The following is a 14,950-nucleotide window of genomic DNA, read 5'->3' on the forward strand; positions in this document are numbered from 1 at the left end:
TTTATTCTATTCTATTCCTTGTCCACTCTGTCACTCATGCCACTGTCTGGTTGCTACAGTTACTGGTACAATAGCAGCCAGATGATAGTTTCAGTTTTATGCAGGAAAGGTACAGAGAAATCAACATCATAATATAAGCTAATTTAATGTGAACTCCTACTGACCAATCATAAGCACTGTCAAGATAGGATCCTAGCAACCATATAACATACTTACAAATTACAATTACAATCTGAGTTGCAGAACAAAGTTACACACTAGAGCAGTTGTAAATTGTCTAAAGCCAAAAAAGGGTATAATTTGTGTTATTAGTCCGAGCCAGTTGTGGATTAAAAGTCTGAATATTATTTTAGATTGTCTGGTTTGGCCATCTGCATTTATGTCAAAGTAGCATTGTTTTGCGCATTCAGGCTATCAGAAAGGATTTCCATGGTCTGGGCTATCAACACACCAGTAACAGGCATCAGCAAAACTAATCAACTGCAAGCTGAAGGGATCACAGAATGTCCCTCAATGCTACTTTCTAACTGGGCTACTGTCGCACCAATGGTCAGGCTGAAGTCAGAAATACTGGTTAAAGGATCAGTAACATCAAAAAATTAAAGTGTTTTAAAGTAATTAAAATATAATGAGCTGTTGCTCAGCAAAAAAAAATGGTGTTTCTGCTACAGAAAAGCTACTATATAAATAAGCTGTGTAGCCATGGGGGCAGCCATTCAAGCTGGAAAAAAGGAGAAAAAGCACAGGTTACATAGCAGATAACTAGTAGATAAGCCCCATATAATGGGGGTTTATCTGTTATCTGCTAAGTAACCTGTGCCTTTTCTCCTTTGAATGGCTGCCCCCCTGGCTACACAGCAGCTTACTTATATAAACTATAGTAGTCTTTCTGAGTCTTTCTGAGGCAAACACACCAGTTGTACCAGTGCAGGGCAACAGTACATTATATTGTTATTAATTTTATACACTTTCATTTTTTGGTGTTACTGTTTCTTTAATCTTATCAGTGCATGTATGACCATCTTTCACTTACTACATCATACCAAGGTCAACTCTATTAATTTGGAGCACACTGAACTTAATTATCTAGATAATTTATAAAAAAAACACAATTACCTGATGATTCTGGTGTAGTTTGTCACTCGTGGCTTTGCATATTTCAATCATTCTTATTAATTCAGCTCGACTGACTGGTACATCTGCTGAATGATTTTCACTGGCGAGCAAACATCTAAGCAAAAAAAATGTTTGGCAAAATTACAAATCTATGAAGAGATTCTTAATAAAGTACATAATGCTGGTGTTACCATGGGTGACCTAGATAAGAAAATTGAGCCAGTGAACATTTGGGTACTCAGAGTCCACAGAGTAGTTTCAGATGAAAAACATTAAGCTATAAGAAGCAAACAAAGGAAAGATCTTGTAATGCAGCTGTGATATCTGACAAGTTTCCTTAGCAGGCTACTACTTTTTTAAGTAGAATACCTGACTACATCCCACAACATTTTATCATACTATATTTATAATAACGTGGTAATACAACAATTGAATACTCGTTTATTTAGTTATAAGCAATTCAAGATATAACTGCATTATCAAAAGTGGCTACATACTACATACTTTGCCCAGCAGCAAATTGTACAAAGTGCACAAAAGTGTACAAAAGGATTTGCCATTGCTTCTTGAGACTGTCCCAAAATGATAGCCTTTTGGAAGAAGATTAAAGATCTAGTCATAGGTACCTTACTTAATGTTGTTCCACTCGCCCCAGGATTGGCAATATTTAATACATACAAAGAATGCCAATCAATGCTTACCAAGCGAAACAAAAGGTTGGAGGGTCAGATAAGATGGGAGGTAATTTTATTGGAATACTGTCAGGGGAAAACATGTTTTTTCAAAACACATAATTTAATAGAGCTTCTCCAGCAGAATTCTGCATTGAACAGACTTTTTTTTATATTTAATTTAAAAATTTCACATGGGGCTAGCCATATTCTTCATATCCCAGGGTGCCAAAACCATGTGGTTTTGATAAACGTCAGTGTCTCTTTACTGCTGCGTTGCAAGTTGTAGTGATATCTCTCCCCCTCCCTTCCCCCCCAGCAGCAGATCAGCAGAACAATGGGAAGGTAGCAAGATAGCAGCTCCCTGACATGATGCCTACACACCAATATTAGAGCTGAAAAATACATTTGTTGGTTTAACAACAAAATGTTAAATGGTAGAGTGAATTATTTGCTATGTAATCAGTGTAATTTAGAAATAAAAAATGTACCATAAAAATCATGACAGTATCCCTTTAACTTACCGTAACTTTTCCAGAATTGGCTGTAGAGAATTATCTACTTCAAGCAACAGAGAAGCTCTAGAATTCAGTCCTTCAGTCAGCAACATCACCTTATCACAGATTGCAATAAAAAAATCATATTTTTCATAACCATTATATTATTATAACCAATTAATTATTGTTGCAAAATTCAAACAGTATAACCTAAAGTCAACCTACAATTTTAGAAACCAACAAATAATGGGAGAAATTAAAGCCATATTATTGCTGAGTAAGGATACAGCATGTAAAGTTATTTAGAGCACTATGTTGTCTGGGTGATTAGTAGTTCAATGGATGGAAGACAAAAAGCTTGAAATGTCCCCATACATGTGTGGCAATACCCTTCAAGCACTGTTGCACTTATGGAGCTACTTGTTACTTTAGGGACAACATGTCTGAAATCTATAGTCAGGACTGTAATTATGAAGCAAAAATATATTAAAAGAGGGATATACACCAAGGGGTAGTGAAAAATACACTTTTAATGTAAAAAACTAAGTTTATTTAAGTTTGTGTTATTAAGGGGGAACTGCAGTTAGAATGCACTTATATTTAAATATCTGACCTTTATGGTAACTGTGTGTGTATATATATATATATATATATATATATATATGTATGTATTCATACAAAAAGAAAGAGGACGAGTACTCCTTATTCCGTGAATAGTGATTATATTTTTATCTCACCATTGTGCCCAATGGTGAAATAAAAATATAACCACTGTTCACACCATAAGGAGAGCACGACTTCTTTCTTCTTGTATAATTAACAACACACACACACAAAAGTGGTCTGCACTTTGATCAGGATAAATAATAGACGGGTGAATGGATTATCATGATAAGTGGCAACTTTGAATAGGCAAGAATAAGTTATGAGGGGGGTGGTAGTAAACAAAAATAGATTACCTGCCTTTCCAACTGTATCACCTGAGCTTTCAAAAGATTGACACGTCGTTCATCGAAACATTCGTACTTACTCTCCTCTAGCAGCTGGTTATGTTGGTGTCTTAAAGAATGTTGCAAAGATTTGTTTTGCATTAGTGACATTTTAGGTCTCTATGAAAATATATTGCATAAAACAGCCTATATGTAAAACACTGCTTCATCTAAATAAACCATTTTGATAAAAATATACCTTTCTATAGTGTGCCATTAGATGATTGCACAAACCTGGCTAATGCATCTATACAGATTGAACCCATTACATATTTACCTACGCAAGGAAATTCTCCAAAGAGAATACTTTCAAGCAAAGTGTGCTGCGGGTTGTTTCCCATCAATTAACTTTTCATTTTTTTAATGGTATATTTAAAAAAAAAATTAAAGATTATTGTCTTGAGAGTTATATGCACATACACTTAATACATTTGTAGTACCTTAAGTCTTCAAGTTCTTGCTTCAGTTTGACATTTTCTTTTTGAAGTTGCTTTAAAGGAAAAAACAATGCTATGGTCAAAATGTTTTAAAAATTATGTATATATATATATATAATCAAATGATGTTTTAGGTTACATTCATAATAACTTTTTGAAGGTTTACAAACTTTCGAGAACCACTGTACAGTATACAGTAAAGTATACTTTAAATAGTCATCTAATCAGGTACATGTTTTAAAGGAGAAGGAAATTAAGAATTAATCTCAAGCTGCAGGTATACCTTCAGTTGTCTCAATAGTGCCCTTAAGTCTCCCCATATTTCTCCTGTGCAGATGATCAGAAGCCTCATGGGAAAAAAAAATGCTGAGCTCTGTAAAGAAAATTCCCATAATGTCTTGCTCCTGCACCAAGACCAAGACCGGTGTACATGCTCAGTTTGTAAGACTATGAGGAAGTTTCCTGCTGATTGGCTCAGATCACACATTCCTAAGTGGGGGAGGGAGTGCTTAGCATTCTTGAGGGAGGGGGGAGCAGGAGAGGGGAGAGAGGAGAGATCTGCGTGTTTCTGGCACAGGGAAACAAAGAGACAAGAAATCCTGTTTCTTTTGAAAGAGAAGTCAGTGCAGCGTTTCTGTAAGTGCTTATGGCTGTATTTACATAGACCTTTCTGATAAAGCATACTTAGTTTTTACCTTCCCATCTCATTCAATTAAATACATCCCTCAGTTATACTGGAAATGTGCACACAAGTCCCAAAATAATTCATTAGTGAGAGAGAGAACTAAATGGTGTTAAAAAGTGGCAACTACCAAATGGGCAAGTAACCAATAAAGGCATTAAACAAACCAAAAAGCAGCTTTTACATTTCAGCAGTGCTGAAGTGTACCTCAAGCTTTTGCTCATTTCCTGCAGTTCTCTTGTATGACGCTTGAGATGGGAAATCATTTAAAGCATCTTCTTTTTGCAGAGTGTTGGCTTGAATTGCTGGGTCAAATGAAAGATGCCTGTCTCCAAAGGATCTGTGTACATTCTTTCGAGCCTTGCAAAACACAAACAAAATATTTTGCTGAAAATGTGTTGTTTTCCCATCATGACGAGTCCATCATATACACTTCAACAGTAAGAGCAAGAGTGTGCCCCTTAGTGCTCATTCATTCATTGCCCCCAGGGTTGTAGCACTCCATGGAGCACCAGATTAAAAATATGGTGCTTTGTGCAGAGAGCCTTCCTTAAGGCAGGTAGTAAGGACAGGACTCAGCAGCGGCTGTGCCTTCTGCCGCCTACTTGCCTCCCACCAGTCACCCATATTGAACCTACTGCGGCCTAACACATTTTGGCATTTGCACAATGATTCATGCAATAAAATATGATAAAGATTTTGGTCAACTTTAGATTAATATGAACAGGCCATACATTTCTCCTTTTAACCTTTAAATATAAAGGTATTACTTTTTTTTTGTTCGGATTTGTAAGACTTGCTTAACAAGTCTTGCTTTGTCTTAACAAGATTAATACTGTGAAGGGTATGTTAATAATATTACCTGGCAAGAATAATATTACATGGCAAGAACAAGTCCACATGCTACTTAGCCAAGTTATATATCTGCTCTAGAGTCCCCTATAGCTCATATTTGAGATGCAGTTCTTTTGCTGCAGTTCTTAAGATCTATTTTCTTTCTAAATGTTCTATTAGAGGAGCTTGTTCTAGCAAAGTACTTTCTTTAATCTGCTTTATTCCCCAGGGACTAAAAATACCTGAGATCCAGTATTCAGTTTGGTATTTGACCAAATGATTTTCAAGATAGTGCTGCTTTTTTAAGATAAGCAAAATTAAGTAAAATTCAGATTCAGTTTTAAAAACAGTTAAGGGCTCTGGCACACGGGGAGATTTGTTATGGGCGACTAATCTCCCCGGATTGCCATCCCACCGGCGAAAATGTAAAGGCCCGGGGGGATGGCACACGCTGCGCAGGCAATTTCGGCGAATCGCCGAAAATGCCTCGCGAGGCAACTTCGCCGAAAATGCCTCGCGAGGCAACTTCGCCGAAATCGTCTGCGCAGCGTATGCCATCCCACCGGCGACTTACATTTTCGCCAGTGGGATGGTAGTTCGGGGAGATTAGTCGCCCGTGACAAGGGAGATTTGTCGCGGGCGACTAATCTCCCCGTGTGCTAGAGCCCTAAATGTTTTCTGAGGAGTCTGTACAGCAAATAAATTGCAAATGGTTTCAAAAGGCAACCTGTAAACCTCCTAATTATTTTACAAGGAACCATAGGAGGATCATTAGAATAAATAATGCCTTGTGCAATCTAGCAAAAATAAAATTGACTGAGTTGCATGTAGAGAAATTTGGAGGCTTAAAACATAAATCTACTTCTGTTTTTAAAAGATTAAAAGTTACAACCTATTCAAAGTATTTATCCCAGTACAGTTGATCAGTTTGCAAAGGCACTTCAAATAAGGCCTCATGCTCACCAAATTTTCAATTAGGTTTGGGTGCCAATGCCTCAAACCTTCCACTTAAACCCCTCTCACAATCTACTGAACAGGCAAACTTGGATTAATCTCCATAGTTAATAAATCAGCAGGTCACTCACCGCTCCTATTCGCTGGTCCAGGTGCAGCTTCCTGAACCCGCAGCATAGGGACGATGTCAACAACCAAAAATCAGCTTTGATGCACACTCATCAGACACATTTTGCACTAAGTGCACGTCAAAGTTGCTTTTTATTAGAACTTCAAACAGCTGCATATTATTTTATGTATGTAAGGTTTGTTTTAAAAAAAAACCAAAGCTCAACAAAAAATAAGTTAACACTGTAAAATATATTTTGGGCTTCAGCACCAAAGGCAACCATAGCCCTTTAGCAGGGAAGATCTGTGCCCCAAAGATGCCCCCAGTAGCTCCCCATCTTTTTTTCTGCTGATTCACTGCACATGCTCTGTGCTGCTGTCACTTACTGAGCTTAGGGGCCAATGCACAATATACTGTATATATAGAAATTAGAAGGCACATTACAAGGCTGATTTAGTAGTATTTAAGTCACATACTCCTTACCTGGCAGCACAAAAATAAGTGTAATTAGCATCAGATAATTACAATTAATAATAAGCCCTGTAACATTAGTTTTTATGACAGATGGACCTCATTTTCTGCTTTATGATTTGCTACAACCCCTAAGCTTAGCTTCTCAACAGCTGCCCAGAGCACAGTGGGCATGTGAGTGTTGAAGACACTTTCCAAGATGAGGAGCTCCTATACACAGCTTTGAAGGAATCATTACTGCTATAGAGCTGATCTACCTTAAGGCTGGTGCAGTGAGTTCAGAACGTATATAAAATACGGCATTTCTAGTCATATTTATTTTTTACGGTTTACTTCTCCTTTAAAGTATACACTCTACACAATCTGTGGCAACTGCAATATCACATGTTACTTTATATATGTCAGTATTTCCGCATTTACTAATGCTGCTCTATAAATTTCACCACTTGATTATATCTATATAAATATATATATATATATATATATATAATAGGTAAAAAATATTTTTTATAACAAATGAAAATAGACAGTCAAAAAGAATCCAGCATTTCTTAAACATTTACCCTTACGTTTACATTTTGTATGTTATAGATGGGTCTGTTCTAAGCAACTTTTTAATTGTCTTCATATTTTATACTTTCTAAATTATTTGCTTTCCTGTTTATTCAACTATGTGTCTGGAAAGAGGGGACGGTTTCCCTAGTGCAAGCTCACTGCCAGATACAAACAGTTATTTAGGTGAAAAATGCAGATATGGAATGCATTATCCAAAACTATGGTGCCCATTTACTTACTCACGAACCGGCAGAATGCGTCCGATTGCGTTTTTTTCGTAATGATCGGTATTTGGCGCTTTTTTAGGAAAATTGTCGCGACTTTTTCGTTACCAATACGATTTGCGCGAAAAAACACGAGTTTTTCCTAGCCGTTACGATGCGCTCGTATTTTGTCGCGACTTTTTCGTAGCCTTCGTGCCGAGTACGAAAGATTTGGATTCATTCAAGCTTCAGTATGGTGACTTTCCTTGGGCCAGGTTGGAGCTGCAGAGTGCCATTGAGCCCTATGGGAGACTTTCCTTGGGCCAGGTTGGAGCTGCAGAGTGCCATTGAGCCCTATGGGAGACTTTCCTTGGGCCAGGTTGGAGCTGCAGAGTGCCATTGAGCCCTATGGGAGACTTTCCTTGGGCCAGGTTGGAGCTGCAGAGTGCCATTGAGCCCTATGGGAGACTTTCCTTGGGCCAGGTTGGAGCTGCAGAGTGCCATTGAGCCCTATGGGAGACTTTCCTTGGGCCAGGTTGGAGCTGCAGAGTGCCATTGAGCCCTATGGGAGACTTTCCTTGGGCCAGGTTGGAGCTGCAGAGTGCCATTGAGTCCTATGGGAGACTTTCCTTGGGCCAGGTTGGAGCTGCAGAGTGCCATTGAGCCCTATGGGAGACTTTCCTTGGGCCGGGTTGGAGCTGCAGAGTGCCATTGAGCCCTATGGGAGACTTTCCTTGGGCCAGGTTAGAGCTGCAGAGTGCCATTGAGCCCTATGGGAGACTTTCCTTGGGCCAGGTTGGAGCTGCAGAGTGCCATTGAGCCCTATGGGAGACTTTTCTTGGGCCAGGTTGGAGCTGCAGGGTGCCATTGAGTCCTATGGGAGGCTTCCAAAATCATGCTAAGTCTGAAAGTTTCGCCCGCCGCTTACGAGCGCTCAATACGAAAAAGTCGCGACAAGATACGAGTGCATCACAATGGCTACAAAAAACTCGCGTTTTTTCGCGCAAATCGTATTGGTAACGAAAAAGTTGCGACAATTTCCGAAAAAGTCGTAAAGGCGCCGAAAAAATCGCAAAATGTTCGTTTTCCAATCGGATTTTTCCAATTCGGATTCGAATTCGTGTCTTAGTAAATGTGCCCCTATGGGTGGGCCATCTCCCACAGACTCCATTTTAATCAAATAACTTAAAAATTTAATAAACTATTTTTTTTTAAAGTTCAAGGTACAAATGCAAAGAAGCAGAAGATTCTCATATTTCAGAAAAGAACCGTATACGGAGCCCTATTTTTCACTATTTCCAGAGTTCATTATACACTACATGTATATATTTAATATCTGTATGCAGTAATTTTGGTTTGTGCAGACCGACATTTTAACACCAAAATTATTGTCCTGGCTAAAATCCTGTCTGTTTAATAAAACTAAATTGTCTTACAAAGATGAAAGCAAACAATTTAAAACACTAGGGGCTGCACTGAAATGTAAATCATAAAAAGTCCCTTACAATACCACTCGCATATTTTCTCTTACATAGAGTAAAATAGGCTTTCTCTTTGGGCTAAGGATCTGTATTTGCATAAAGCTGAAATAAAAAGGCAGCTAGGAGATTACTTGGGGCTTTACGGTGGGTGCCCAGTGACATTCACGTCTATTGTACAATTCTAATAAGACAGAATGAATAGAAATGATCACAGTAGGAAAGCTTGCAAGCATGACACATTCAGTGCCAAGTGCAGCACTCTAATTAGTGAGCAGTTCCGGTCTGACGAGAAGGCCTTAACCTCCTTACGGAATAATGAGCCAGGCAATGTTTGAAGCTTAAAAATAAGCAGCAGAGAACAAGACGGGTGCTGAGAACTATTTTAAAATGTGCTAAAACAACAGATACAGGTGACCGAACACTGAACTGTACACTTGGCAGAGGAAAGGAAAGCAATGGGGGTAAAGAGATGGGTTAGCTGTGCTTTGTCAGTTCTTTTGTTTATAAAACAAGTGGCAAAAAATTATAGCAAATGATAGTTAGCCGTGTTGACCAAATTAAATAGGAAATTCACAACTGGTTTGGCATTAGAGTCTGGTGTATTGAAATAAACAGAGCCAAATTGGAACAAACCACACATTTCATACTGGACTGAACCATTTTATTATCTGTAATAGAAGTTTATCCTCGTTGCTGGATAATATTTTGCTGAATGTTTTATACATTGAATTTAATAAGAATGATCAGAAATACAGACGACGGGCTAAGCAGAAATTCACATACAGGCTACCTATTTAACAAGGTGAATTGCCTGAGTATGTGCTCATACACAGAGCAAAACGCATGTGTGTATGAGCCCTAACACTGGGACTTTTACCATTCAATAAACACAACTGGTATCCGTTTGCCTCTTTTAGTCAATGAACCATTAAGACTCTTAAGATTAAGAATGTTTATAATTAATATCATCAAATCTGCTGTAACAAAACAACCAGAAATAAAACACAGCACAAAATAATAAAAAACGAATTTAAAAATGTGCAAAACAGACACCAGAAACTATATACAAAAAAACTATAACAAAACTTGTCTACTGCAACGCCTTAAAGAAAACAACACAAAAAAAAGTAATTAAAATACATATACTATTGCCCGGCACTGGTAAAATTGGTGTGTTATATAAATAAGCTGGTGTGTAGCAGTGGGGGTATTTTATTTGAAAGCGAAAAGGCGCATTTTACATCGAGACAGATTTAGCTTTTTGCTCAGAAGCTCTCTATTTTGTAATGTGAACAGTTATCTGGTTGATGGGGTCCAATTTACCCTATTAACCAAGCAGTGGTTTGAATAAGAAGGTAAATAGGGGAGGGCCTGAATAGAAAGAAAAGACCAATTAAAAAGTTTCTAAGAGGAAGACATTCTGTAATATACTAAATGTTAACCTAAAGGTGAACTGCCCCATTAAATGTACCAATAGGCTTTTGAGGGCCACATATTAAAAAAGGTCAAGAATCAGTGATTCATAACATAACTAAGTTGGCCAAGTGATAAGAGAATAGAGATGACAACAAAAATAGATTTTGAAGCACTTTATAAAAAGTTAAGGGAAAGCTTAAAAGCCAGCATGGCATTCTTAAACCTGGTAGTAAAGGGCATGTGCAGAGTATATAAAATATATAGCCTACCGCTCTGTCGTCTTTATAATGGTCTGATAAAATAACACTAGAAAAGTACAATATATTCTTCATATGCAGACCCTGTGCCTATCTCAACCTTTCTAACTCCTTTAGCCAAGAGTCAGACTTCAAAATCTTCCTATGACCCCAGACATATCAGTAAATGTCCCCTAAAACATTGAATCAGTAGCACTGTCTTTTCACCCTGTATATGTGGAGACCTGAATGCACCTGGTTGGCTGTAAGTTAGCAAGAAAGAAAGCAATCACTTAGGGCATTCCTACTCCAAAAAAACCCACCTTCCTCTAGATGGAAGAAAAAAGTCAGTCTTAAATGTCAGTAAATATACTGTATATATAGGTAAGTATATAATGCAGTACAGTATATTCGGGTACACTGGAAAAGTTATATGGTTCCCAACTGTAATATGCGAATGGTTAAAAACAAAGTGAAAATAATCAAAGGCAAGGTAATTTTTTTTTTTTTTTTTTTTTTATCACTGATCCTCTTTTGTGTATGCCTGGGTTATAAATAATCTGTGGGTATGTCCCAGTTGTACTACCCCAGAATCATAGTGGGATGTGGGTATTGAAAAGTGTCTCTACTCTTGCACTAGGTTAAGAATACTTGCGTTACCTTGACTGGCATCCTACAGTGCAAAGTTCTAAATGTGCCACCAACTTTCCTGAATAACTGGGGAAAGTATAAATCAGAAATTGAATGGCTGGCTAGTGATAGTATGAAGTTTTTGGATAAATTGTAACTGAAATGGAACTTTTCAAAGGCACATAACTTTACATATATAAGCATCTGCAGTATGTGCTGGTGTGTGCATGGCCAAATTCTCTCACACAGGTATAATGCAGTCAGAACAGAACAAATTGTCATCATATTGACTATTAATCACTTAACAATACTCTTAGAAATGACACAAACATTACATACTTGTGTAAACTCCAATGAGTTGGATCGTGATGTAGACATTTTCTTGCCTGTTGAACAAAACAGAGAGCGATTTAAGAAATATGGATTAAGACGTTTCTCTAAATAAAATCAGTTGGAAATGTATGCTGTTAGCACATATACATAGAGAATAATGTGCATCCTATTGCAAAATAAAAGAATATTACAAGTCACTCAAGTTTCAGGACAATATACAGTGGTGTGAAAAACTATTTGCCCCCTTCCTGATTTCTTATTCTTTTGCATGTTTGTCACACTTAAATGTTTCTGCTCATCAAAAACCGTTAACTATTAGTCAAAGATAACATAATTGAACACAAAATGCAGTTTTTAAATGAAGGTTTACGTTATTAAGGGAGAAAAAAAACTCCAAATCTACATGGCCCTGTGTGAAAAAGTGATTGCCCCCCTTGTTAAAAATAACTTATCTGTGGTTTATCAATTTCAATTTTCAATTTCAATATCAATTTCTGTAGTCACCCTCAGGCCTGATTACTGCCACACCTGTTTCAATCAAGAAATCACTTAAATAGGAGCTACCTGACACAGAGAAGTAGACCAAAAGCACCTCAAAAGCTAGACATCATGCCAAGATCCAAAGAAATTGAGGAACAAATGAGAACAAAAGTAATTGAGATCTATCAGTCTGGTAAAGGTTATAAAGCCATTTCTAAAGCTTTGGGACTCCAGCGAACCACAGTGAGAGCCATTATCCACAAATGGCAAAAACATGGAACAGTGGTGAACCTTCCCAGGAGTGGCCGGCCGACCAAAATTACCCCAAGAGCGCAGAGACAACTCATCCGAGAGGCCACAAAAGACCCCAGGACAACATCTAAAGAACTGCAGGCCTCACTTGCCTCAATTAAGGTCAGTGTTCACGACTCCACCATAAGAAAGAGACTGGGCAAAAACGGCCTGCATGGCAGATTTCCAAGGCGCAAACCACTTTTAAGCAAAAAGAACATTAAGGCTCGTCTCAATTTTGCTAAAAAACATCTCAATGATTGCCAAGACTTTTGGGAAAATATCTTGTGGACCGACGAGACAAAAGTTGAACTTTTTGGAAGGTGCGTGTCCCGTTATATCTGGCGTAAAAGTAACACAGCATTTCAGAAAAAGAACATCATACCAACAGTAAAATATGGTGGCGGTAGTGTGATGGTCTGGGGTTGTTTTGCTGCTTCAGGACCTGGAAGGCTTGCTGTGATAGATGGAACCATGAATTCTACTGTCTACCAAAAAATCCTGAAGGAGAATGTCCGGCCATCTGTTTGTCAACTCAAGCTGAAGCGATCTTGGGTGCTGCAGCAGGACAATGACCCAAAACACACCAGCAAATCCACCTCTGAATGGCTGAAGAAAAACAAAATGAAGACTTTGGAGTGGCCTAGTCAAAGTCCTGACCTGAATCCTATTGAGATGTTGTGGCATGACCTTAAAAAGGCGGTTCATGCTAGAAAACCCTCAAATAAAGCTGAATTACAACAATTCTGCAAAGATGAGTGGGCCAAAATTCCTCCAGAGCGCTGTAAAAGACTTGTTGCAAGTTATCGCAAACGCTTGATTGCAGTTATTGCTGCTTAGGGTGGCCCAACCAGTTATTAGGTTCAGGGGGCAATTACTTTTTCACACAGGGCCATGTAGGTTTGGATTTTTTTTCTCCCTAAATAATAAAAACCCTCATTTAAAAACTGCATTTTGTGTTTACTTGTGTTATCTTTGACTAATAGTTAAATGTGTTTGATGATCAGAAACATTTTGTGTGACAAACATGCAAAAGAATAAGAAATCAGGAAGGGGGCAAATAGTTTTTCACACCACTGTAAAATACATAAGGCTTAAGGTTGTGTTCTTTTATACAGGCCATGGAGTGACTTTATTTGTTAACATTTTATTTTTATTGAGAAGGGAAGAACCACTGGCAACGCAAACATATTGTTTTATTAGGTTATTGTTAAGCCAATAAAAACCAAGGTGACTTCTAATATCCTCTGTTTTATATTATCAATGATGATGTCACTAAGCACAATTTATAATTATATACAGGTATGGGACCTGTTATCCAGAATGCTCGAGACCTGGGGTTTTCCAGGTCTTTGTATCACCATACATTAAGGGGCAGATTTATCAAAATGTGAAAAAAAGCTCAGAACATAAAAACACCCATCTACGGGATTTTTAAAAGTGTATTTATTAAATACTCTTTTTAATTTATTGATTGGTAACTTTCACCCATTGATAAATACATTTCTAAGAATCCCATAGGAATGAATAGAAAGTGGGAAAATATTTTGTTGGTTAGCTCTAATCGCATTTTAATAAACCTTCTCCTAATTCTACTAAAAAATTATTTAAACATTAATTGAACCAAGTAGGATGTTTTTACCTTCAATACAGATTAAATATATCTAAGCTGGGATCAAGTACAAGATACAGGTATGGAATCTGTTACCCGGAAGCAATTATCCAGAAGATTCTTAATTACGGGAAGGTCATCTGCCATAGACTCCATTTTAATGAAATAGTTCAAAATTAAGGGCTCTGGCAGACGGGGAGATTAGTCGCCTGCGACAAATCTCCTTGTTCGCGGGCGACTAATCTCCTCGAGTTGCCATCCCACCGGCGACTTACATTTTCGCCGGTGGGATGGCAACTCGGGGAGATTAGTCGCCCGCAAACAGGGAGATTTGTCGCGGGCGACTAATCTCCCCATCTGCCAGAGCCCTTAAACATATTGCCCATATCTCTGTAATAACAACACAAAAACCTTGTACTTGATCCTAACTAAGATATAATTAATCCTTATTGGTGGTAAAACAATCCTATTGAAGTTAATCATTGTTTAAATAATTTTGAGCAGACAAAGTATGGAGATCCAAATTATGAAAACAAATTGTTATCCGGAAAGCCCAAGCATTCTGGATAACAGGTCCCATACCTGTACTTATTTATTATTACAAAGAAAAAAAATTAAAAATGTTGAATTTAATTAAAAGTTGATTTAATTAAATTGAAGTATATAGGAGATGGCCTCCCATAATTCTGAGCTTTCTGGATAACGGGTTCCTGGATAACAGACCCCATACCTGTTATTTAAAGAATATTCAGGGCTCTTTTGTTTGTATTTATTTATATATATACTGTATATTAATCAGTACTACAAAGCAGTATGAAAGAGAAGGTATTTGCTCATTATTCTTGATATCTGCTAAGTACTGCTAGAACTTAAAAAGACAGAATGTGCTCGTTGTCATTTGTAACACAACAATGTCAATTCACATTTATTTCCCTTTGTTGTGCAACACTGGA

At 37.7% G+C, this 14,950-nt stretch overlaps 1 protein-coding gene across 1 annotated transcript in view; it reads right to left on the reverse strand.

The window, feature by feature from the left end:
• The window catches only part of LOC100497254, a 47,694-nt gene that overhangs the window by 30,895 nt on the left and 1,849 nt on the right, over positions 1-14,950 (reverse strand). The window contains exons 2-7 of the mRNA XM_012968072.3: positions 11,621-11,667; positions 4,600-4,752; positions 3,714-3,763; positions 3,244-3,343; positions 2,312-2,400; positions 1,117-1,231 (exon numbers count right to left, since the gene is read on the reverse strand). Of these exons, the coding sequence (XP_012823526.1) occupies positions 1,117-1,231; positions 2,312-2,400; positions 3,244-3,343; positions 3,714-3,763; positions 4,600-4,752; positions 11,621-11,659 (546 nt within the window). The 5' untranslated portion in view covers positions 11,660-11,667. The remainder of the gene's footprint in view (positions 1-1,116; positions 1,232-2,311; positions 2,401-3,243; positions 3,344-3,713; positions 3,764-4,599; positions 4,753-11,620; positions 11,668-14,950) is intronic.

This window comes from Xenopus tropicalis, chromosome 1 (genome assembly GCF_000004195.4).
Source record: "Xenopus tropicalis strain Nigerian chromosome 1, UCB_Xtro_10.0, whole genome shotgun sequence".
Classification (NCBI taxonomy): domain Eukaryota; kingdom Metazoa; phylum Chordata; class Amphibia; order Anura; family Pipidae; genus Xenopus; species Xenopus tropicalis.